The sequence below is a fragment of the Hemicordylus capensis genome, chromosome 5 (genome assembly GCF_027244095.1).
Source record: "Hemicordylus capensis ecotype Gifberg chromosome 5, rHemCap1.1.pri, whole genome shotgun sequence".
NCBI classification, from domain to species: Eukaryota; Metazoa; Chordata; class Lepidosauria; order Squamata; family Cordylidae; genus Hemicordylus; species Hemicordylus capensis.
In genome coordinates, this window is record NC_069661.1 from 7436178 (window position 1) to 7462545 (window position 26368).

Genomic DNA, 26368 nt, shown 5'->3' on the forward strand with positions numbered 1-26368 from the left:
GGATTCGAACCGGCAACCTCTTGCTTGCTAGTCAAGTCATTTCCCTGCACGCCATTATGTGGCTCATTTCCCGCCATTATGTGGCTCATTTCCCTGCACACCATTATGTGGCATATGTAAAGAGAAACCTTGTAGAGTGGTGGCCTTCTTAGATTTAGCAGGAAGAGAGCAACTGTCTCTATTCAACAGCATCTCTCCAGTGGCTGTTGCTGGTATTGTCTATTGTGTGTGTTTAAGACTGAGAGTCTTTTGGAGACAGGAAACCGTTTTCTCATACCTTTTGATATTTAAATACAGTAGCTTTCAGAACCATTTTTTAAAGTTGAAAAGCATAATATACAATTTTAAAAGAAGAAGAAGAAGAAGATGTTAATAATAATAAAAACCTTCATTCATCTAACATAATGAGTACCCAGAATGTTGGGGGCAATATGCTAAATCATTGTAAACCGCTTAGAGAGCTCCAGCTATAGAGCGGTATATAAATGTAAGTGCTATTGCTATTGCTATAGTAGGCTGCTTCCTAGCTGAAGGCTGCACGATGCCTTCACCGGCCTTCATTTATTTCCCCCACTAAACTCCACCATCTTTGTGATCCACAATATCTAAGGCTACAGCACAAAACCTTTTTGGCATGGGGCCCAGCCAGTGTGTCATGGCGTGACCTCACAGCATGATGTGTGTAGAACTCAGGAACTGCTTCAGCCCCACCCTCTTTTGGGAGAACCGGGTGTCATTTCCCCTTGGAATTCCTAAGCCAGATGTGTCCTTTCCAAGGGTGACACAGAACTGCTTCCTTCCTGTCCTGAGTGAGTTTATAGTCGTGGAACCTTACAATGAATTTCTGATGCTACAAGTTCCTTGGAATGTGGATGACCAAGAATGAACACAACAGAAGTAGCTGCAGCAGGATTCTCCAGAGGGACATCAACAGCTCCATTGTTTGAATGCCTTTTGTATTAAAAACTATGAATATTTATATTATTACATCTACTCTCTCCCACGCTTATTACTTTCCATAGAAATAAAGTGCAATCTGTTTTGATTTTGGTACAACCCTTGCTAATAAATATCAATCCATACTCCAATGGAAGCATAACTTTTTACTGGAATTCTAAAAATTCCAGTGACCAGCTGCACCAAATCTGTGATCAGAAAAGTGCAATTTAAGAGGGAGACAATAGAACAATTATATATTGTGAAAGCTAGTTAGAAGTAACTCCACTACTGTTTTCCGAGCATAATCTCTATGTGCTATGTCTAGACCACAGGGGCACATTTATAGATATGTGTTAGCTGTCCGACAGTCATGGAATTCCTTTCCACTGGAGACTTGCCACACTGAACATTTTCCAGAACGGTTGCAAGAGAATCTGGCTCTAGATGGTTTTTCATGGCAGAGACAAGGCCATCTTAAATCCACAGATTATTTGCATTAATTGTTATTTTAGTTTAATCGCTTTTAGAGGAATTGCTATCTTCATGGGATTGAATGTCTCAAATGCACAAAAAATAACAAAAATCTCAAATGATGTAGTACTTAAGCACATGTGAAAAATAATAATTGATTCATAGGTGACTGAAGAGTAAAGTGTTTTGTCATGAAATCACTGTGTTCTATCTACTACATAGTTCATGAGAGTGAATGACCAAGGGATTTCTTCAAGCCATTTCCCTGCTTAAAAATAAAAAAAGCCTCCCTTTTAAAATATTGACACTTTCCAAGCAGGATACGTCTTACAGACGTTTAAGTTTAATTAATTAAATTAAATTAAATTAAATTAAATTAATTAAGTGCTCTCCCCCACTTAATTCAGATTCACAGGTCAAGGCTGCTTCATGCACTTCTAGACTGTGCTGCTGAGTGAGCATTTTGTGTATAACAGCACACGAGGGATGGAAGGAAAGATACCAACAATTTCTTAAACTAGGGTTCTCAAACTTGGGTCCCCAGATGTTGTTGGACTACAACTCCCATCAGCCCCAGTCACAATGGCCAAAGTCTGAGGATGATGGGAGTTGTAGTCCATGAACATCTGGGGAACCACATTTGAGAACCACTGTTTTAAGCACAAAATAGGAGTGCCATTCACTGGAGGGATAGATGCCACATGTGAAACCAACACACAGAGGTTGTTTGTGGACCAACTGGTAGCCTTCTAAAAAGGCCACATAAAAAGAAATCAAATGAAAACCACCACCACTCCCATACATTGGAGAAAGCAAAAAGAGGAGGAGGAGGAGGAGGTGGCAGAGGAGAAGGAGGAGGAGAGAAAAAAAGACCCATCTACTTAAAAATGCAACATCGGTACAATGGAATTGCTTTTCTGAACAAGGCAACCTAAGATCACTACTTTGAACACCAAAGTAGTTACTGCACCTGCTCTGGGTAGATCTAATCTTTCAAAACAACAAAGAAGGAATCTAGATGAATCATTCTGCTTCAAAAATGGGGTTGGGGGTGGGGTGGGTTAAAACAATTTCTCAAGTGTCAAAACAGAACAGAAACCAGGGATCGAAATGCAAACTGTGAAAGGCTAATGCAATCAGCTGTAACTCTCAAGCCCTATTCATGGACTTCCATGGAGAGCAGCACACAGTAAACAGTTTGTGTGTGTGTGTGTGTGTGTGTGTGTGTGTGTGACTGTGTGTGTCAGGAACAAAATCCTTTCCAGTAAAATCATGAGGACAGTTACTTATCAAGGATATGCAATCATATCCTGATTAATGCCATTGAAGATGACCTGCACTGGGTTGAAATGTGTTTGGTTGGACCAAAGTGATTTTCCATATGAGACATCACAAGACAGCTGAGCCACTTAGAGACTTTTTTCTGTCTGGATAAAGCGCTTCTACATTTCCCCCTTGGGACATTATAAGGCAGTTGGACTGACCTAAAATCTTGGAAGCTATTCTTGATGTTGTCTCCTTTTCTGAGAATGGTTATTAGATACTGGTAATTTTATCTTTATTATCATATGAGAGTTTTATTTGAGTATTATATATTTGTCTGCATACATACAATTTTAGCTTTTTCATATTTAACTTTTATATTTGGTGAGAGTATGTATGGACAAACCTGTAGAGTTTTACCTGGATACAATCTGTAATTCAAATATACTACTATAGGAGACTTGGATCATCTCTGGATGATCTCTATGTTCAATGCACCTACCATCTGTGTACAGGGTACAGATGTACAGTTATTCACATTAGTGCATGCACAGTAGTATATTTCCTATCTGTGCTCATGCATTTGAGGAAGCCCTGCACCCAGGTCCACTTTTAAAACAAACACAGATACAGTCATCCACACAAAAGCACATACATGTGTACAGACATGTACACATCCCCTTTCCACAAATGAACACTTCATTTCTTCTGTGCACTTCCCCTCTTAATTTTGCAATACCTTGGCCAAGAAAATGTGTGAGGTCCTCTCTCTCCATGTAGTCTTCACACTCCAGAAAAGTTATTGGGGGATGTTGATGCAAAAGCTGCATTAGCATCTGCATACATAATTTACATTATTATTTTTGTTTCTAAATATGACAGGAAAGTACAGCACCCGCAGTCCTAAGAAGAGCAAGTGTGTGGGAAACGGAAACAAAAAGGGACAGAGACAAACCCTTAATTTATGAAGCTTGCCAGCCCCTTAAGAAAATGTGAGACCAAGGGTCCATCTGGCCCAACATTCTGCATCCAACTGCAGGAAGCTCAAAGGCAGGGCATAGACTTGTATTGGGTCACGAATCTGAACATGTGTACAAGATCATCCACACACTGACTGCAAAAGCCATCTTGCGGTGGAGGAGAAAAAACAATTGCGTGAATCAACCCAGCCCAGACCTGGGTTTGCTTCAGGTAGGAAGAAGAGGGGTTCTTACCTGATTAGGTAGCAGCAGAAGAGTAAACTAAGGATGAACACAAAAATGGCAGTGCCAAAGACCACAATGTATATGTTGAGAGGCAGATTCTGGAATCCAATGTTTGGCATCCTGAAACTGTAATGCTGGAAATCTGAGCTCATGGATGGTCTGCCAGGAAACAAGGGAGAAGAACAAAGGGTAATGGTGAGAACTCTACTGAAAACATGTATTAAGACATTATACACCCCACCTTTTAATTCAATGAACCCTTAAAGTGGCTAACACCAAAGCTGACTAAAAACAGTTATTGAAATTAAAGGGCACACACCACAAAAGCAGTGGAAACAACCAGAAGGATATTTGTTATGTCAACAGGAGCAAGATGCAACTAGAGCAGGGATAGGCAACACTGGCTCTCCAGCTGTTGATGGATGACAACATTCATCATCCTCAGCCCAAATTTTGTGGCTGGGAGTGATGGAAATTATCGCTCAACAACAGTTGGAGAGCCAAGGTTGTCTACCCCTGGACTAGGGCTTACAAAAATTGGGACGCGTCAAATGCCCTCCAAAAGAATAGTTCTTCTGTGTTGGATTAGGACCAGGAAGACCCGAGTTCAAATCCCCATTCAGCCATGAAGCTCACTGGGTGACTCTGGGCCAGTCATGTATCTCTTAGCCTAAGCTGCCTCGCAGGGTTGTTGTGAGGATAAACATAACCATGAGCTCCTCAGAGGAAAAGCGGGATATAAATGTAAAAATATATATAATATAAAATATATATAACACCAACAGGGAAAGAATGCAGAGCAGGCAAGCATCCCTAGGGCTACAATGATGATGCCGACCCTCTCCCAAATAACCACCCACTGTATCCTCAATGGTGGGATACCTGGAGCAGGGTGTATTATTATTATTTTATTATTATTTATTACATTTCTATAATGCCCCATCCAAAGGTTCTGGGTGGTATACAACAAGTAAAATACTACAACGAACAGCATTTAAAACAAACAGGTTAAAATAGTATAAACACAAATCTAAAACAATTCAGAGCCATTTAAAAATACTTAAAAGCAATTTAAAAACCTGGTTCTGAGTCGCCACCTGACATACTGGTGATAACTGGAGATGGACCTCTCCAAATGAACTCAACGGGATCATACAGAAGAAGGCGCTCTCTAAGGTAACCTGGACCTAAGCCATTTAGGGCTTTAAAGGTAATAACCAGCACTTTGTATTTTGCTCAGAAACATATCAGCAGCCAATGCAGCTGTTTGAGAACAAGCATAATATGGTCTCTTCGGGATACCCCAGAGATCAGTTTGTCTGCTGCATTTTGAACCAACTGAAGTTTCCGAACGACATACAAGTGCATTGCAATAATCAAACCTGGAGGTTACCAGCGGATGCACCACTGTTTTGAGATCGTTCTCTTTAAGGAATGGAGGCAGCTGTTGAATTAACCAAAGCTGATGGAAAGCGCTCCTGGCCATGGCTTCCACCTGGGATACCAGAGTGAGGCCTGGATCCAAGAGCACTCCCAAGCTGCATATCTGTTCCTTCTGGGAGAGTGTAACCCCATCCAGGACAGGGAGATGTAACTCATCCGGATCCCCCACAATAAGCACCTCAATCTTGCCTGGATTCAGCTTCAATTTGTTGTCCCTAATCCAGCCCATTACCGCCTGTAGGCAGGCATTTAGGGAGTGAATGCCATTCCATTCCATTCCATGATGATGATGATAATAAGGAAAAATAGATTTGGGTGTCATCAGCATACTGATAAAACCCTAAACCAAATCTCCCGATGACCTCACCTAGCGGTTTCAGATCATATGAAGATGACCTTAACGTGCATACAGGAGAAGGCAGTCCTTCAAGTATCTTGGGCCAAAACCAGAAAGAGAGCCCAAGGAGCACAACAACATTTACTTTTTAATATAATTTAGGAGGTTATTGAACCATCCTCAATTGTAGGAGGGAATGCTACTTAACAGAGTTGCAAGCAGCTGCGGGAGAAGGCGGCTGTTCACTCACTCCTCCCTGTTCCCCCATGCTGTGCGGAATGAGATCCCACGTGGTGGCCAGAGTCCCTTTGAAGAGAGTGCAAAGCACCCCCAAGTTTCATTTTAGGAACTAAAACACAAAACCAGGCTTACAAATAGTTGCCAGCAGCAAATAATGACAACCTGCTTCAACTACCAGGCAGCGAAACTTCGATATCCATATACCAATTTTCAACAAAGAAGTTCTTAAAACAGTTTCCATGGCAAAATAATTTAAAAAAAAAAAGGCTCCCTGTCCCTATGCGGCTGACAATCCAAAAAAGAAACACAAAGGCGACATCATGCTAGGGCTGGATAGGGGCAGTTGCTCTCCACCTGTTAGATGTAAGAGAGCCACTATGAAAGGTGCCTCTTAGTCCAGCTAGCAGGAGTTATAAGAACTGGATCTCTCTCCTCCACACCCCATGCCACTAATGAGACAGATGGGAGCAGGCAAGTTAGATAACAATTGTACACTTATTTGTGAGCAAAAGAAAAATGCAAAGAAATGCTGTCACACTGCAGAAATCACTTAAGCCAGGGGTTCTCAAACTTGGGTCGGGTCCCCAGCTGCTGGACTACAGCTCCCATCATCCCCAGCCAAAATGGCCAACAGTCATTGTGGTTGGGGATGATGGGAGTTGTAGGCCAACTACTTCTGGGGACCCCCGGCTGAAGTGGCACCTCTTGCTGACCTAAACTTCTGAAATCCAGGAACAGAGGTTTCCGTTCTGACCCAGAGTTCGGCAGCGATCCAACAACATCTGAGAACCCATTCCTAGAGGCATAGACTACAACTTCCATCAATGGCCTTTGGCCACTGTGACTGGGGATGATAGCACTTGTTTAGTCTAACAGCATCTGGGGACCCCAGCCCTAGGACATCCCTTCTGCCCAGAGGAACAATTGGTCGGGCACTTCTGCCTCAAGAGACTTTTATCTAAAAATAACCAGCAACAGATGGCCCTTCAGCACCGTAAGAAACAAGCGTTTGGGGTCCCTTCCAAGGGAAAGGCCTGGATGCAGGATATTTCACAGCTCGCCCCATCTGTATTCCATTATTTAAAGCACAATGGGAGATACATGTGATAAAGTGCCGTAGTCCAACGCACACATTTTGCATGCAGAAAGTATAGTCTTAGGTTCAGTGCTAGCATTTCCTGCTAAAGGGATCTCAGGGCGGCCTTTGCCCATGATTCTCAAGAGCTGCTCCTAGCTACAGCAGACAGCACTGGGTTAGATGGACCCATGGTCCAGCTTAGTATCAGTTAGTCACTCTGTGTTGTTATTGGGGAGAGTCAATAGCAGAGGAGAGGCTTTGCTTATAGAAGGTCCAGGGTTCGATCCTCGGCTACAGTACCTCGTGCAGCAGGGCTTGGAAAATACCTTTAAGAGTAGCCACAATCAAAGCAGACAATGCTGACTAGAAGGACCAATTGGTCCACTTCATATGCTCATATGAGTGCAATGCAAATTCAGTTCTTTGTTTTGTTTTTAAAGCAAAATGCACCAACAATGAGAGGGAAGGACTGGGACAAGATCAAAAAGAAAAGCAAAACAGGTTTGTCTACCTTCCCACCTGAGGGAGCAATGCCCTACTCAGAAATTCAGAGACAAGCCAGGCATTACTGAAACGCACAGAAAACAAACCCATTTGCAATGAGAAATAACTGAACCCGAGACCGTCTGTATGCAAAGAAGCTGTGCTCTGCCAGTGAGCTGAGCTTCTTCTTTTAACATTTTCCTTTCTAGACTTCCATGCAAGCACTTTGAAAGAAAGCAAGAGTGGAGAATGAAAGAGGAGGCTATTGAAAAGAATCACTGCAGAATCAGACTTACATGCTGTGAGGCATGGTGGCGATGGCAAAGGGCTGTCAATACCAAAAAATAAATAAAACTTACAAAGCGCAAAGAAACAAATCCCCACTAGGGTGAGAAACTTTGTTCTCGAAGTTGCAAGGAACGGCCTCTCCTCCGGCAGAAACTCCCTTCGGCAAGCGTCAACTTCCCTGCTCTCCAGGACTGCCAAAGCCTCTGAAACGATCCCTGGTTTGGCCAGCTTGAAAGGTCCTATAGGCAGAGAGCACTTTCCCTTTTGTTCCCAGGCGTGGTTTCCTTATCGTATGAATTGCAGATGGGGGAGGAGGAGGAGATTTCCACCAGCCATGTGGCGGAGCCAAAGGAAAATTACAAGCATCTTAACAGTGGGATTTTACAACTTTCACACGGCTCTCCCAAGCGGAGGGCTGCACAGCTGCTCAGCAGGTTTTCAGCAGCATTCCTCCCTCCTCAGCTCCTATCTAAGCCTGCTTAACTCCAGCGGGCCGCCTGCCCAAGGTGCTGCGTTTCCTCTCTCTGGGGCCTGTTGCACAGGTCGTGGGCGCCAGGTGGGAGGGCATTTTGCTCCACGAGGAGAGAGATTCACACACAGAAACTTGCCACGTGCGTTGGCTGCGGCCACACCTTTTGTTTCCACACCACCCCAAACACAATCCTGCCAGATTTGACTGAACCATTACCAGGGTTGTTGTGGCTGCTGCTAAAGAATTATTATAAGTCTCTTACATACCACCCCCTCCAAAGACTAGGCGGAGAACAACAAAAATACCAATAACAATTTCAAAAAGAATTAAAGAGCAAACGCCTGGCGAAAAAGGTAGGTCTTAAGAAGGGCCTTAAAAGCAACTGAGGAGGGGACTGAAGGAATCTGGGGGTGGGGAAAGAGTTTCCAAAGAAGAGGGGCAACCACAGAGAAGGCCCCCCTATGGGCCCAGACACTACACACACTACACCAGGGCCCGGGACACTAAAGAGGGCCAACTGAGCAGACCTCACAGGCTGGGATACAACTGGCCGAGAGGCGACCCCAGAGATATACAGGTGCTAAGCCCACAAGGGTTTTGTAGGTGAGAACCAGCACTTTGAATTGGACCCGGGAGCGAACAGGCAACCAGTGCAGCGACCGTAAAAAAGGTGTGACACTATCAAATCTACAGATAGCCACCCATGAGGAGGCGGGCTGCTGCATTCTGGACTAGTTGAAGCTTCCGAATTGTTTTCAAAAGGCAACCCTAGGTAGAGTGCATTACAGGAATCCAAGCGAGAGGCAACAAAGGCATGAGTTACCGTTGCCAGGGCCTGCTGGTCGAGAAAAGGCTGTAACCCGTGAACCAGCCGAAGCTAGACAAAGGCACCCCTGGCTACAGCCTCTGCCTGCTGTCCCAGCAGCAGCCGCAAGTCCAGAAGGACCCCCAGATCACAAACCATCTCAAGGGAAGCGCAACCCCGTCAAGAGATCAACTCACACACGGTAGTTGGCCAGATCGCAGATTGAACAAGAGCAACTCGGTCTGGGAGGGATTGAGCCTGAGCTTGTTTTGGCCCATCCTGGTCTGCCTTCCATGCGGACAGGACTCTGTAACATACCATGTTAGCTACCGTGGGCCAGGTTATGGAGTTTCCCACTAGTGAGCCTGAGCGGAGAAGCGGCATTGGAGAAGGGGAAGGATCTGGTTTGATTAATCATTCCCTCCTCTTTTAAAATAAGCTACAGAAGCATCCCAATTAAATTGGACATTTTTTTTTTTAAAAAATGTTAATTATTTCTAATTTAAGTAGCTATCAAAGAGACAACAGGCTGTTCTAGATGAACAATGGCCCCGCAGCAGCCCTACACGAGTTAATGTCAGAGCTACAGTCCAAGTGCACCTGCCCTGATGTCATTCAAGGATGTGCCAATGTGATCTTGACTCATCCTTTAATTGCATCTGAGGGGTGATCATCTGAACCGTTTCATCCAAATCTTGGCATGTGATTAAAGGACGTGCTGAGATCCCGTTGGCATGTCTTGAGTGATTTCAGGTTGAGTGTGTTCGTACGCTGGCCCCGACATCATCAAGTGTAAGGCTGCTACGGGGCGGTTGTTCATCAGAACTGGCTCACTGTCTTAAAAAGAGGTATTTCCCCACAAACTCTCATCAAAGGAAGACCTCTTCAAAGGCAGCATCTTCTGCAACAAATATACATACCACCTAAAAACAAAAATAAAATTTCTTTGCAAATGTATACAGATTTAGTTAATTAAAACTAATTTGATTGACTATGATCACAGCCTTAGAATGAATTATGCAATCCAAGCCATCCTTGTGGCTACCACTTCCATCTCTCTTGGCTGCAACACAAAGGCCCCATCTAATCCACGCGTGGGGTTTTCGGTGGCAATCACTGCAGTAACTCACAGGAACATTTTGTGATAACATCAAGAGAGAAAAGCAAAAACTGCTGGACAGTCCATGTTATGCTTGTGGTGCAGAGTGGCTGGCCTTTTTGATGATATTTCAAGCAGTCGCCAGCATGGTAGCCACTATGAGTTATGTAAACCTCAGGTTAAATGGGGAGAATGGTGATAGCCACCCACCAAGACGAAGCAATAAAGAACTAGGCCCCGAACTTGTCTTTTATTTATTCTTCCTAATTGCATAAATGGAGCACACACACAGCCTCCCACGTTGGCAAAGCAGAAAACCAATGACAACAGCTATTATCTTAACAAGACACTGAAAGTCAGATTGGATGATGAACCCTTTTTGAAAGAATGGTTAAGACATTACAGTTGGGGGTCGTCACCCGGAAGACCAGCAACCTACAGGCACTATAAGAACCAGCCTGTTCATGGGAAGGAAGCATTTTGTAATCATAAAAAGGGGAAGATGATTATGTGGTATCCATGAAATCACTGCAGAAGTTTTCTTTCCAATTTGTGGCAAAATAAATATCAGACAAATGATCACAAGTGTTTTGAAATTCACAGAGAGTCACAGAGAGCTTTAAAGCAAGCTCTAGTAATGAAAATCAAGGAGCACAGTGAAAAAACAAAACTACGACTAAATTTAAAGAAGACTAAACTAATGACAACGGGTACAGCAACCAGCCTCAGAATTGATAATGAAGACATTGAATTGGTGGATAGCTTCTGCCTTTTAGGATTGACCATCAACAGTAAACGGCCCAGCAGTCAAGAAATATGCTGCAGACTAGCACTTGGTAGGGTTGCAAGGAAGGCCTTGGAAAGGATATTTAGATGCTGTGATGTGTCTACACCTACAAAGATTAGAATCGTTCAGACAATGGTTTTTCCCATGACACTCTATGGATGCGAAAGCAGGACTTTGAAGAAGCAAGATAGAAAAAGCATTGAGGCTTTTGAACTTTGGTGCTGGAGAAGACTTTTGAGGATACCATGGACAGCCAAGAAAACAAACAAATGGATCATAGAACAAATCAATCCAGAATTTTCACTCAAGGCACAAATGACCAGGCTCAAATATCATACTTTGGACACAATATGCAAAAACCCAGCTCCCATGAGAAGTCCATAATGCTGGGAAAAGTGGAAGGAAAGAGAAGAAGAAGACGACCAACAGCAAGGTGGATGGACTCGATCACGACAACAATGAATGCACCACTGAGAGACCTTAAAGGCCAAGTTGAAGACAGATCATGCTGGAGAGAATCTATCTATGTGGTCACTGAGAGTCGACACCGACTTGATGGCACTTAATTAAACAATCAATCAGGCAACCTTGGCTCTCCAGCTGTTGTTGAATACAACTCCCATCATCCCCAGCCACAATTTACTGTGGCTGAGGATGATGGAAATTGTGGTTCAGCAACAGCTGGAGAGCCAAGTTTGCCTACTCGTGATTTAAATGTTTTGAGAATTGTGAATCTCACCTTGAAAAGCTGTGCACTTGTATACATTTTAGCCAAGACACTAAATTGACCTGCACGCTTCCAGCTGAAAGGAGGAAAAGCGGCATTTCGCATACCTGCCAAAAAAACTGTTGGCCAACATGCCTAGAGTAATTCTTTATTCCTGAAGCTCACTCCTCTGCAATTTCTAGGAGCCTTTCCTGAAAGGGTTTATCTGGCAGAGCGCCTGTAAACAGCTCTGCAACATGCAGACAACTGGCAGGTGAATCTTCCCCAGGCACTGCATGTGACCTCCAGGAAAAGCTTCACACTTTTCTGCATAAGCACACAGGAGGGGAAAGCACCACACTCACATATAGGAAGGAAAGAAGCAGGAACGATGCAGTAGCAGTTTACTGAAGAGTAGATCCCGACACATTTCGAGTAAAGACTCTTCTTCAGGGGAAGTGGTCCACAAAACAGAATATCTGCAAGTAGCTTAGCGTCAGGCTCAACTCTTTAATAAACTGCTACTGCAGCATTCCAGCTTCAATCCGTCCAAACTTTCCACCATGTGGGAAAGCTGTTAAAGTCAAAGCAGCCTTGCTGGGGCGGCGGGGGGCGGGGGGGGGGGGGAGGGAAAGAAAGAAAGAAACTGGCAACATTATTCCCAGACTCATTTCTGCAATGAAGAGGGAGGTAATTGACAGCTGAACAGAATCTTTTTCCAGTTTTAATTTTCAAGCAGAAAAAATTGTGGCAGGGGAGAAGTTATTCTCAAAATGTGCTTAAGAACATAAGAACAGCCCAGCTGGATCAAACTCAAGGCCTATCTAGTCCAGCACCCTGTTTCCCACAGTGGCCCACCACAGTTTCCCACCAGGGCACTTTCCAGGCAAGCTGCTCAACAGCAGCAAAATGCCTCTGTTCTGGCAAGTTGCATTCGAAACGTAAACAGCAGGGGGAGCAATCTCGCAGGAACTAACAACCTGAAAAAAATAGCAACTTCTTTACATCGGATATATATCCTAGCTCTATTTTGCAGTGATTAAATTTAAGACAAGGCATTGGAAATGTGAACAGCACCCTGCTGTCCGTGTAGGGACTGCGGTGTCACAACGCAGGAAGTGTGGAAGCGCACTTCAGAGATACGATGCGACCCCGTTGCAGGGTCTAATCTGGAAAGCGCCCAGATGCCTCTGGGAAACCTCAACCTGGAGATGAAAGCATGCCTCCTCTCCTGCTGTTGCTCCCCTGCAACTGAGAGCCATCTTGCCTGTGAGGATGTAGGTAGCCTATAGCCACTAGACTAGTCGCCTTTGAGAGACCTGTCTTCCATGAGTTTGTCTAAGCCCCTTTTAAAGCCATCCAGGCTAGACCACATCCTCTGGCAGTGAATTCCACAGACTAATGCCATAGACTAAAAGTACTTCCTTTTGTTGGTCCTGAATTTCCTGACAACCAGTTTCATGGGATGACCTCTGGTTCTTATGTGAGAAAGGGAGAAATTTTTTCTCTCTCCCACCCACTTTCTACACACCATGCATAATTTTATAAACCTTTATCATGTCTCCCTTTAGCAGACTTTTCTCTACACTAGAAAGCCCCAAATGTAGTAGCCTTATTTTGTAAGGAACTCTAGACAGGGGGGGTAGAGAGCTTGGTTGCGACCAGAGGACAAAGTCCTCTGGCAACTCCCCTGCCCGCTAGGCACGGACTCAGATGCAAGGGGCGGGGCCAATGCTTCTCAAGAATGCAGGGGGAGGAGCTCCCTGCAAACGATTCCACAAACCACTGACTGGGAAGGAAAGCTCTACCGGGGCTGACAAGCCCCGTCCTCAGCATTGGCCCCACCCTCTTGAGTCTGACATCAGATGCAGGGGGTGCAGCCAACACCCCTCCCATCAGTGTTTCACTGAAATGCTGTCTGGATGGGCTTTCCCCCCAGCACAGCCAGCATTTCAGTGAAACACTGATTGGGGAGAAGCGGGGCGTGCCTTGTGTTCCCAGGCGGTGAGCACTTGGTTTGCTGGCAGGGCGCGGGCGGGGTCTTGGTGGCTCCCGCCCCCAGACCCTGGCAGCCGGGGAATGATGGTCCCTTATGCCCCTGACTCTAAAATCTTGTTTGGTGCCTGTTTAATGCTGTTTGCCATGTCCTTCTACCTAGATTCGCCACACAGATGGTCCTATGCAGTCAGAGGTCATCGAGTGAGCTACAGGATAGCACAACACTACACAGTCAATCTGATCTGGCTACACAATGGAGCCACTATCAACAGGGCACTATAAAACAAGAAAGCCTACATTCCACAACGCATGCTGAAAAACTCCCAGGGGGAGGAATTTGATGGCACTGCGGAAAAGGTTTGTTGAAAGCTTTCAGTGGTTTTGCTCTCACCCACAGAGGATCCAGGTCCCACTCCACCTGCTTAATCTTGTGTGCATATAATCACATTTTCCCAAGATGCAAACCACAGTATTTATTACTGAGAAAATGAGATTCCCAACACCCCAACTCTACCCAAGCAAGCTGTTACACCCACTGCAATCACAAATTCTATGAGAAATGTGACTGCATGAGTGCCATAAGCACCGACTGGATAGTGTCTGTAACATCAAATGCGATCTCTCCTGCATCCCTTGCTTGCACCATTTTGCAATACATACTCCTGTGCCAAACCCCTCTACAGCAAGGAGTAGGGGGTGCTACCCGTACTGGATGAGAGTTAGCACAACTATAAATAGTGCAGAGAGAGAGAGAGAGAGAGAGAGAGAGAGAGAGAGAGAGAGAGAGAGAAGACATGGGATGAACATCCCTTAAAATAAAAAAGGCTTAAAATCAAAAAGGTTGCAGAGTAGCTTTTAAAATGACACCTGCAAGCTGGGCAGTATCCAGTTCGGCAGATGACATCCCTTAAGGTGCAAGGGTGTAAATGCGTCAGATAAACTAGAAGGGGACAGAGTAGAATCAGATAAAGAGCAAAGAGAAAGATGTGCTAGCTAGTCAAAGAGATCAAATGGCCATTAGAAAGATAGCACATACCAATTAAGAGATCCAGCATATAGGTGATTATATGCCAAATCCAGAAGCCTCCGAGCCAAGATGGGCGAGCTGGAGTGCTTGGTTGCTAACGCAGAAATAGATATAGCGGGCATAACGGAAACCTGGTGAAATGGTGAGAACCAGTGGGACACTATTATTCCTGGATAGAAACCCTATAGAAAGGACAGGGAGGGGGAATTATTATTATTATTAATTTATTCGGTTTCTATACCGCCCTTCCAAAAATGGCTCAGGGCGGTTTATACAGACAAATAATAAATAAATAAGATAAGATGGATCCCTGTCCCCAAAGGGCTCACAAACTAAAAAGACACATCAGATAGACACCAGCAACAGCCACTGGAGATACTGTGCTGGGGTTGGATAGGGCCAGTTACTCTCCCCCTGCTAAATAAAGAGAATCACCACATTAAAAGGTGCCTCTTGGCCAAGTTATTGGGAGTGGAGTAGCACTGTATGTTAAAGTAAGGATAGAATCCAAAAAGCTAGAAAACCCAGGAGGACTCGAGTCCTCCACAGAAACTTTGTGGGTGACAATACAAGGCGTGAAAGGAAATGTGCTACTAGGAATGTACTATCACCCTCCGGACCAAAATGCTGGCAGTGACTGGGAGTTGCAGCAGGAAATCAGGGAGGCAAAGAGAGTTAGAGCTGTAATGATGGGTGACATTATTAGTGAGATTGATGGAAAACATTCTCAAGGATAAAACTGTTACGCATATAGAAGAACAGGCCTTGCTGAAGGAGAACCAGCATGGCTTCTGCAAAAGTAAATCTTGCCTCACCAACCTTTTGGAGTTCTTTGAGAGTGTCAATAGGCTTGTGGATAAAGGTGATCCAGTTGACATAGTCTACTTGGACTTCCAAAAAGCTTTCGACAAAATTCCTCATCAAATGGTCTTGAGAAAACTTAGCAGTCATGGGATAAGGGGACAGGTTCATATGTGGGTTGGTAACTGGTTGAAGGACAGAAAACAAAGGGTAGGAATGAACTGACAGTTCTCTAAATGGAGGGAAGTAAGAAGTGGGGTCCCACAGGGGTCTGTACTGGGACCAGTGCTTTTTAATTTAATTTATTCATAAATGATCTAGAACTTGGGGTAAGCAGCGAGGTGGCCAGATTTGCAGATGACACCACACTATTTAGGATAGTGAAATCCACAACAGATTGTGAGGAGTCCCAAAGGATTTCTCCAAACTGGGAAAGTGAGCAACAAAATGGCAAATGTGGCTTAATGTTAGCAAGTGTAAAGTGATGCATATTGGGGCAAAAAAAACCCCAACCACATATATACTGCTAGGGTTTGAACTGTTGGTGACTAAATAAAGGTACATAGGAAGCTGCCTTATACCAAGTCAGACCATTGGTCCATCTAGCTCAGTATTGTCTACACAGACTGGCAGCAGCTTCTCCAAGGTTGCAAGCAGGAGTCTCTCTCAGCCTTATCTTGGAGATGCCAGGGTGGGAACTTGGAACCTTCTGCATGCAAGCAGGCAGGTGCTCTTTCCAGAACAGCCCCATTCCCTGAGAGGAATATCTTACAGTGTTCACACATGTCTCCCATTCAAATGCAAACCATTGCAGGCCCTGCTTAGCAAAGGGGACAATTTGTGCTTGTTACCACAAGACCAGCTCTCCTGGTCTTGTAGTATCATGGGGTCGTGGTAAACAGCTCACTGAAAGTGTCGACTCAGCTGTAAAAAAGGCCAATTCCATTCTTGGAATCATTAGGAAGGGCTTGAAAATCAAACTGATAACATACCACCTTCACTGCACAAAGGAGTTCCTCTGCCATCCTGAAATTTCTCCAGGCCAACTGAGGCCACTACATCCCTGCGGCACTCAAATTATTTGAAGCCAAGCCACTGGCACAGTTCCTTTATGGTGCACAATTAGGCCCCTCAATAACTTTGCCTCCTTGGAACTGGTGCAATCCAAATTTTTAAGAGCTGCCCTCCAAGTCCCATGATGCGTGTCGAATGCCACTCTGCGACTAGAGACAGGAATGATGAAAGGGGAGGCTAGAGAATGGCTGGCCACCCTTATCTACGGAGTTAAACTAGCTCGCCTTCCTCATGGACCAGCCCCCTGACTCTATAGGGACTCCTTCCTATCCTCTTGGGAAAGAGCTATCCAGACCAAACTGTGAAGCTTGGGATTCTCCCTTTGCCTTTTACTAGTTATGGGATATGACCAGGCCAAATCTGTGATTAAACAAAGGATAATGGACACAGAGCGCCAAAAAGACGTAGGGAGGGTCCCAGACTTGCCCACACTGGAAAGTCTGAGATACCTCCCGTCTCCCGCTGTGTACCTGTCACTGCTGGAGATCCCAGCCCACAGGAGGACCCACACTTTGGCACGTTGCCATGCCCTCCCGTCAGCTGTTCTAGAAGGCAGGTTCAGGAAGATTCCACCTGTGGAGAGACTATGTCCTTGTGACACAGGGCAGGTCAAAACCACTGTGCATGTACTCCTTTTCTGCCCCTTTTACAGAGATAGTCGCGCCAACCTCATCCTGCCAGTACTCCTCCAGTATCCTGGCCGCTCAAGAAAATTTTATACCTTGCTTCTGCTCTTGGATGAAGATCCCACCATCATGAACAGTACTGCAAAGTCCTGTGATGCAGCATGCAGAATATGCAGGGCCATGACAGCTCCCACCTAGAGGGACTGTGGGCTGAGCCTACAAAATCCACTCCCTAACAATTCCCTAATTTAAAAACAAAACAAAACCAACAACTATGGTGCAGCCACATTTGGAATACTGTGTACAGTTCTGGTCACCATACTGGAAAAAGTTCTCTGGTTCTATACAAGGACATTATATAACTGGAGAAGGAGCAGAAGAGGACAACCAAGATGATTAGGGCCCTAGAGCACCTTCCTTATGAGGCAAGGCTACAAGTCCTGGGGCTTTTTAGTTTAAAAAAAGGTGACTGAGGGGAGACATGATAGAGGTCTATAAAATTATGCATAGTGTGGAGAAAGTTGAGAAAGATGCGAAACAGAGAAATTTCTCCCTCTTTCTCTCATAACGATATTGGCGATATTGGGCTGGATGAGAGATAACAGGCTGAAGCTGAAATCAAACAAGATGGAAGTACTGCCTGTAGAGGGTCAGGATCCGAGAGGTGGTTTAGATCTGCTTGTTCTGGATGGGGTTACAATCACCCTAAAAGATCAGGTTCGCAGTCTGGAAATGCTCCTGGATCCTAAACTCTCCCTGGTTTCTAAGGTTGAGGCTGTGGCCAGGAGTGTTTTTTATCAGCATTGGCTGATACACCAGATACGCCCATTTCTAGAGACAAATGACCTTAAAAAGATGGTTCATATGCTGGTAACCTCTAGGCTTGACTACTGCAATGCGCTCTACGTGGGGCTGCCTTTGTATGTAGTTTGGAAACTACAATTGGTACAGAATGCGGCAACCAGATTGGTCTCTGAGTTTACCCGAAGGGACCATATAACACTGATTCTAAAAGAACTGCAATGGCTATGTTTCTGTCGATTAGAACTGCCAATATGTTTCTAAAAGAAATACAAAATACTGGTTATCCTCTATAATAATTCCCTAGAGTGTGTGCCCGTGCTGCCCATGTCTTTTTTGGCAGTTCTGAGCATGCGCGGAGCGCATGCTCAGAACTGCCAAAAAAGATACGGCCACCCAGACAAGGGCGGCCATTTGGCTAAGATTAACGGCCAAATCGGCCCATGTATTTGCCCCCGCGGCCCCGCCCGCCCTCCCAGCTGTTTTTTGCTCCAACCCCTACCCTCGATTAAGGGCCAAATCAGCCCAGGCACTTGCCCCCGCGGCTTCCGCCGCCAACCGCCCTCCCTCCCAGCTGCCGAGACCTCCTTACCCATAGCCCCGGACCACGTCCTTCGCTTGATCGCATTTTCAATTTACAGAAGGAGAGAAGAGCTCGCATGCAGAGCTCCTCTCTCTTTAAAGCCTCTTCCCTAACTGGCGCTATGGAAGCAAAGGACGCAATAGGCGTCCTTTGCGCCCAAAGCGCCAGTTCGGGAAGAGACTTTAAAGGGAAAGGAGCTCTGCATGCGAGCTCCTCTCTCCTTCTGTAAATTGAAAATGCGATCAAGCGAAGGACATGGACTGGGGCTGTGGAGGTCTTGCCAGCTGGGAGGGCGGGTGATTGGTCGGCGGCGGAAGCCGCGGGGGCAAGTGCCTGGGCCGATTTGGCCCTTAAACGGGGGGGGGGGGCGGCCCTGGATCACAAAGCAGCTGGGAGGGCAGGTGGCCGGTCAGCGGAGGGAGGGGGAATGGCGGCGGGGGGCCAGGAGCGCTGTTACTAGCGCCCGTTATTCAACGGGCCGAAATTCACTTGTCACCTATAAAGCCCTTAATGGCTTAGATCCAGTGTACTTTCTCTGTTGTGAACCCTGTCGCCTATTAAAATCATCAGGAGAGTTCCAGTTACAGCTGCTGCCAACTTATTTGGTGGCAACTTGGGACCAGGCCTTCTCTGTGGCTGCCCCAGGGCTTTGGAACGTGCTCCCTGCTGAAATAAGAGCATCTCCTCCTCTGTTTGATTTTAGGAGGACCCTGAAGATGTACCTATTTTCCCAGGCTTTTAAATGAAACCAAATTAAAAAAAAATTTAAAAAAATTTATTAATTATTATTAATTATTAGTTATTATTATTTCTTATTTACACAGTCAGACAGCTGTTATTGACTGGTTTGTTTTATCCAGACATCGAGTCCTTCCCAAGGACCTGGGATGGATGAATTTTATTGTCAATTGTTATAGATATCGTCACAGAATATAGAATGTTCCCAGTAAAGCTGCTATTTGTAAATGGCTGATGGTGATTTCTGTGGCCCCGATGGTGTTGAGGTGCTCTTCAAGGTCTTTTGGAACTGCACCCAGGGCGCCAATTACCACTGGGATTATTTTGGTCTTTTTCTGCCAGTCTTTCCGTTTCGATTTGTAGATCTTTGTATTTGGAGATGTTTTCTATTTCTTTTTCTTCTATTCTGCTATCCCCTGGTATTGCTATGTCGATTATTTTGACTTGTTTTTCTTTCTTCTCGACTACAGTTATATCTGGTGTATTGTGTGGCAGATGTTTGTCTGTTTGTAGTCGGGAGTCCCATAATATTTTTACATCTTCATTTTCTTCAACTTTTTCAATTTTATGGTCCCACCAATGTTTGGCTACAGGTAGCTTGTATTTTTTGCAGATGTTCCAGTGTCTCATCCCTGCTACCTTCTCATGCCTTTGTTCGTAGTCAGTCTGTGCGATCTTTTTACAACAGCTGATTACGTGGTCCACTGTTTCATCTGCTTCTTTACAAAGGTAGCACTTGCTGTTTGTGGTGGATTTTTCGACTTTGGCTCTTATTGCATTTGTTCTTAGTGCCTATTCTTGTGCAGCCAGTATTAAACCCTCTGTTTCTTTCTTCAAGTTGCCATTCTTAAGCCATTGCCAGGTCTTGGTGATGTCTGATTTTCCACTTATATTGTGCAAATATTGACCATGCAGGGGCTTCTTTTTCCATTTTTCTGCTCGGTTCTTGACTTGTTCTTTCTTGTAAGTTGACTTGTTCTTGTAACTTGACTTGTTCTTTCATTGGTGTTGAATAGTTTCGCATTATTGACCATTTGAAGTGCATCTTCTTCACTGTCCTTGATATATTCTTCAAGGCCTCTTTTCTCCTCCTCTACTGTTTGATGGACTTGCAGCATTCCTCTTCCACCTGAGCTGCGAGGGAGGTATAGCCTATCTACATTACTGTGGGGGTGCAGAGCATGATTGATGGTCATTATTTTCCTGGTCTTACGATCCAGCGTCTCTAGCTCTGCCTGGGTCCAGTCTATTATTCCTGCAGTGTATCTGATAACAGGTATAGCCCAGCTGTTTATGGCTTGTATGGTGTTCCCGCCATTGAGTTTGGACTTGAGGATTTTTCTAACTCTCCTGATGTATTCACTTCCAATTTTTCTTTTAACTTCAGTGTGTGCGATGTTATCAGCCTGGAGAATGCCCAAGTATTTGTAATGTTCTTTCTCTTCCAGGTTCTTGATGTTGCTTCCATTGGGCAGTTCTATTCCTTCTGTTTTTGTTATTTTTCCTCTGTTCATTATTAATGCAGCACACTTGTCTAGTCCAAACTCCAATGCTATATCGCTACTGAATATACGGACAGTGTTTAGCAGTGATTCGATTTGTGACTGGGACTTTCCATACAACTTCAGATCGTCCATGCACAGCAGATGGTTGATTTGACTTGATGTTTTAGATGTTTGGTATCCGAGGCCTGTTCTGTTTAGTATTTGTGAAAGTGGGGTCATGGCGATTACAAACAACAGAGGGGGTAATGAGTCCCCTTGGAAAATGCCTCTTCTAATGCTAACCTGTCCAAGTGTCTCGCCATTGATTGTTAACTGTGTACTCCACATGCTCATTGCTTTTTTAATAAATATCTGAATGTTTTTGCTGACACCAGTTGTTTCTAAACATTTTAGTATCCATGTGTGAGGCAATGAATCGAAGGCTTTCTTGTAGTCAATCCATGCAACACTTAGATTGGTTTTTCTTCTCTTGCAGTTTTCTAAAATCATTTTGTCAATCAGCAGCTGGTCTTTTGTGCCTCTGGTGTTCGGGCAATTTCCTTTCTGTTCAACTGGAAGCTGTTTGTTAGTTAATAAGTGTTGCATCACTTCATCTGCTATTATTCCAGTTAATAATTTGAACATGGTTGGCAGGCAGGTTACCGGTCTATAATTACTTGGAACTGCACCTTTTGCTGGGTCTTTCATGATGAGATGAGTTTTCCCAGTTGTTAGCCATTGTTCAATATCACCTCCTTGCAAAATGTGATTGAACTGTTTTGATAGTTGTTTATGAAGGCTTGTTAGGTGTTTAAGCCAAAAGCCATGCAGTTCATTGTCGCCTGGAGCAGTCCAATTTTTAATTTTCTTTGCTCTTTCACTTATTAATTCTGGTGTTATTATTAGATCTTGCATTTGTTGGTTACATTTTTGACCTCTTTCATCCAGCCTGCTTTTTTTATTATAATCTATTGGATTGTCCCATAATTTCCCCCGGAATTGCACTGTTTTTTCTTTATTTGGTGTTTCTACGTTTCTTGTAGTTTCTTCCTCTATGCTTTGGTAGAAACGTCTCTGATTCAACTGGAATTGGAGATTCTGCCTGTGTTGTGTAATTCTGGCTTCATATCTGCTAATCTTCTTTGACACTGCTGTTATTTGCTGCTTTATTATTTCCAGGACTTCTCTAATTTTCCTTGAATCTAGGTGGTATTTTTTGATCACATACTGTTTGGTGTTTTCATTCTTCAGCTTCTTGTCTTTCATATCTTTCAATTTACTAGCATCTGATCTAAGCCTGGAGATTTTATTTTCTAATCTAATCTTCCATTTAGGTGATGTACTACTTTCTTTTTTTACAGGTCCATTGATCTTATATCCGAGCTCTTGTGTTTTTATTGTTGCTGCACTGTACATTATTTGGTTTATTTCTTGCAAATTATTGGTTGTTATTTCTGCAAGTGCAGCATTGACATCTTTTAATGCCTGAGCAAGTTGTTTTTTGGCAACTGTTTTTAGAGCTGGAAGTCGAACTCTGGTGGTTGTTTGGTTCATGTGCTCAGTTATTTTTTGCTTTAGTTCTTGTTGCTTTTCTGTTAAATGGCATTTGGGTTTTTGAAGTGAAGGCAAAGGGGAGGTTGCCTGGTTTTGATTTTGAAACAGTTCAGCAACAGTGGCATCCTCGATTTCCGACACCTCCTCCACCTGCGCCTGAGCAACTGCTTCAGTTGGTGGTAATTCTTCTCCCATATCTTGCGCCTGTGTTACTCTTTGCAGTTCTTCCAGCTCAACTCCTGTGAATAGTTTATTTCTTATTATGAATCTTCTCTGGTCTGCTAGCCTTTGTTCTGTTATTTCTGTATCTGGATGCTTCTCTTTCCAAAGTTGGTACATTCTTTTTAAATAACCTCTTCTAGTTGGACTAGACTTGTAATAGCAGATCATTATTTCCTTGTTGGCATTTTTTGTATATTTTTTTCGGTTAAGCGACGTTTCTTCCAATAACTTTGCTGTCTTCAGCCCTGGTTGCTCAACTGAAGATCCTGAGTCCTGTTGCCCACTTGCCACCAGATGTTCAGGGACTCCAGCACCCGGCGCGGTCCTTGTTGACCCGGGCGATGACCGATCCGGTATAGATTTATTAAAGTTATGTCTCACCATATTGTTGATGGGAGAGGCACTCTTTGTCTGGCTCCTCTGGTGAGACCTGTCCAGTATGGTTGGACCTCTGGCATAGCTCTCACCTTCCTCAGAGCACACAAGCCCCACAACCAGTCCAAGGTAGTGCCTCACTGGGGAGGGGGGTTGTTGTTGTTATTATTATTATTATTATTATTTTAAATGTTTTATATTCTGTATTGTGTTTTAATTCTGTACACCGCCTAGAGATTTCTATATTAGGCATATAATATTAGGTATATAAATTCAACAAAGAAAAAAATAAAATAAAATAAAATAAAACTAGAACCAGGGGTCATCTCATGAAACTGATTGCCAAGAAATTTAGGACTGACAAAAAGAAGTACTTTTTCACACAATGCATAATTAACCTATGGAATTCTCTGCCACCAGATGTAGTAACAGCCACCAGCTTGGAAGGCTTTAAGAAGGGCTTAGACAAATTCATGGGGACAGGTCTATCAATGACTATTAGTCTGGTGGCTAAAGGCCACCTCCAGCCTCAGAGGCAGGATACCTCTCTGTACCAGTTGCAGGGGAGCAACAGCAAGAGAGAAGGCATGCCTTCCCTTCTTGCCTGTGGGCTCCTAGGAGGCATCTGGTGGGCCACTGTGTGAAACAGGATGCTGGACTAGATGGGTCTTGTGGGGGCCTGATCCAGCAGGGCCGTTCTTACGAGGGGGGAGGGGGAAGTGTCAAATCCAACCAGTTTGGGTTAAGTCGATTATGCATCTATTGATGTTTTGCCGGGTAATATGTCTAAATCTAAACTGGATCACAGGGATGTTGTTGAAAACACTTTATAATCAGCAGTGAGAAGGCTATGGATGTGTTATGGAAGGTTAATTAAACGGAGCAGTCAGGAAGAAGCACCTCCCTCCCACATATTACCTCCCTCAGATATTGTTTGGGTCAACAATCCGCAGCTGAAACACGAAGCCATTGCATATTCACGGCAATCAGGTGCCATGAACTGCATTATCTGCTGTTGTGATTAGTCCTACATTTAAAGATGTAGCCATTTCCTTTTTCAAGGAGTCTTAGTATCATAATTCCTCTCTCCACTTTGATTTCAGTTTCCATTGTTAGTCAGGCATTCCTACAGACACAGAATAGAGATTATATCCTGACAAACCCCCCACCCCCCGCCCTTCTCTCCCCACTATCAAATTTTCATTAGTAAGCTCTTTGGGGCAGGTTCTCTTTTTCCTGACCTTTTTTGCTTGCTCTATTGCAGGACTGGCCAACCTGAGGTTCTCCCACTGCTCTCACCAACCTGAGGTTCTCCCACAACTCTCACCAACCTGAGGTTCTCCCACAACTCTCACCAACACCAGCCACTGGGGATGATGGGATTTGTAGTGCAAAAACATCCAGAGAGCCTCAGGTTGGCTACTCTTGCTACAGAACATGCCATACCCATTGTAGGTGTTGCATTAATAATGGACAGAATTTGAGTCGACTTCTGGAGGGGCGTTTGCAGGATTGATACAGAGCTGGCATCCGCTCTGACCTCAGTTCAGAATTCTCCTCCAACCCCACTGAACTTGTTCAAGAGAACAGCTTGGAAATATCCCTAAGGATTGGTGATGCACTGCTCACATATTAAGAAGAAAAATGATGCCACTTCCAGGGAAATCAAAATTAGGTCTTAAACTCTGCTTGTGCATTTCCCATTTGTGACCTGGCTACTTTTCTGCTGCTTTTATACACACCGGTGTTTGGTCATTGGGGCTGAGATTGAAGGGGATTGGTAGCCCAGCAACATCTGGGGAGCCAAGTTTGAGAACCCCGGGCTTAAACCACCACACACCAGCGATTCTCTCTTGGCAGGCACTTTCGGAAGGACTGCGACAGAACAAGACATTTGGACTTGGAGGAAAATCTGATGTTTAATCCTCCTGCTCAGCTTTCAGTGCCTGGGCAAGCTTCCTAGGTTAACCCAACATGATCAGGAGGATGAATGAAGTAAGAATTATAAATGCATCCTCATCAATCAATAATAAAAGCACATACTTGTGTGAGAGAATGCACATGTGTTTTCTCGGCTGGAGCCATTTTTTTCAGAAGCCCCAAACAGAAAAATGATGACGACTCAGAGCTTACCTCCTTTGATGAGGCTACTGGGTGGAGACCCCTGCCTACAAATTCAAGATCCAGCTTGTGTACTTTTAAGCACAGCATAGTAAATGTGCCCTGTCCATTTAAATAAGTGCAGTTTAGCCTCCCCTCACTTCCCTTGGCCTAGGAAAAACCCTAGCAAAGGCCCATATTAGGAGCCCTGCCCAGGAGCTGCATATAATCCTGTTAAATAAATCAGCTAAAGCCACCAACTTCTGAATTCAATAGTCAATGTTCAACAGACACTCTCAGCTGTCCTAGAAAATAGTTCAAGAGGCTGTGTTTCAGTTCATGTGGCTTCACCAGAACACACGTTTCAGTCTTTGGAGGCTTCAACGACTTACATTTGTATCTCATTATTCCTCCTAACATGCTCAATGGGAGTACATGGGGTTACCCTACTTGGTACTCCATGAGGTGGAGAGCCGAGTTCAAGTTCAGACAGTGAAATTAACGGCCGAGCTGGAATTTCAACCCAGCCCTGTCCACTACAACCCACTAGCTCTACGACTGCAACAAATATTTGTATACTGCTTTTCAACAGAAGTGCTCAAAGTGATATACATAGAAAAATAAATATTGGTTCTATACTAGTAAGTGTGTGTCACGGTCTGTTCTGTCCTTTACTGGGCCAACTATTTTATTTTGCTTTGTTTTCCTTACAAACTGCCTTGTCCAATTTCAGGTGAAAAGGCAGGAGGATAGAAGTCACATATAAATACAGTATATAAAATAAACTTCAGTCGCTTAAAAACGTTTTGCAAGTTTGCAGCCCCTCAGTAAGCATTGAATCCAGCAAAGAAAAACCTCCAAACACAGCGCATAATTAATATATGGAATTCTTGGCCATGGGATGTGGTGATGGCCACCAGCTTGGATGGCTTTAAAAGGGGCTTAGACAGATTCATGGAGGACAGGTGTATCAATGGCTACTAGTCTGGTGGCTATAGGCCACCTCCAGCGTCAGAGCCAGGATGCCTCTCAATACCAGTTGCAGGGGAGCAACAGCAGGAGAGAGAGGGCATGCACATACCTCTTGTCTGTGGGCTCCCCAGAGGCATCTGGTGGGCCACTGTGTGAAACAGGATGCTGGACTAGATGGGCCTCCTTGGGCCTGATCCAGCAGAGCTGTTCTTATGTCACTGAATGGGTCTTGGAAGGTACAAATATTTATTTTTCAGATGTATATGCTGCCTGAAATAAAAATCTCTAGGCGGTTTACATAGTTATGTGATGTGATAAATGTAAGGCTAATCAAGGCTACGAACAGCATCTCTCAGGGCTTCCGAAACTTGGGTGCCCAGATGTTGTTGGACGACAG

The 26368-nt window shown here is 44.4% G+C and overlaps 1 protein-coding gene across 6 annotated transcripts in view; it reads right to left on the bottom strand.

The window, feature by feature from the left end:
- Positions 1-26368, bottom strand: part of RNF24 (ring finger protein 24) — a 101541-nt gene that overhangs the window by 22344 nt on the left and 52829 nt on the right. For 3 of the 6 annotated variants that reach the window (XM_053257369.1, XM_053257370.1, XM_053257367.1), the window contains exon 2: positions 3888-4037. In XM_053257369.1, the coding sequence (XP_053113344.1) occupies positions 3888-4030 (143 nt within the window). In that variant the 5' untranslated portion in view covers positions 4031-4037. The other 3 variants (XM_053257366.1, XM_053257371.1, XM_053257368.1) reach the window with 3 other exon arrangements.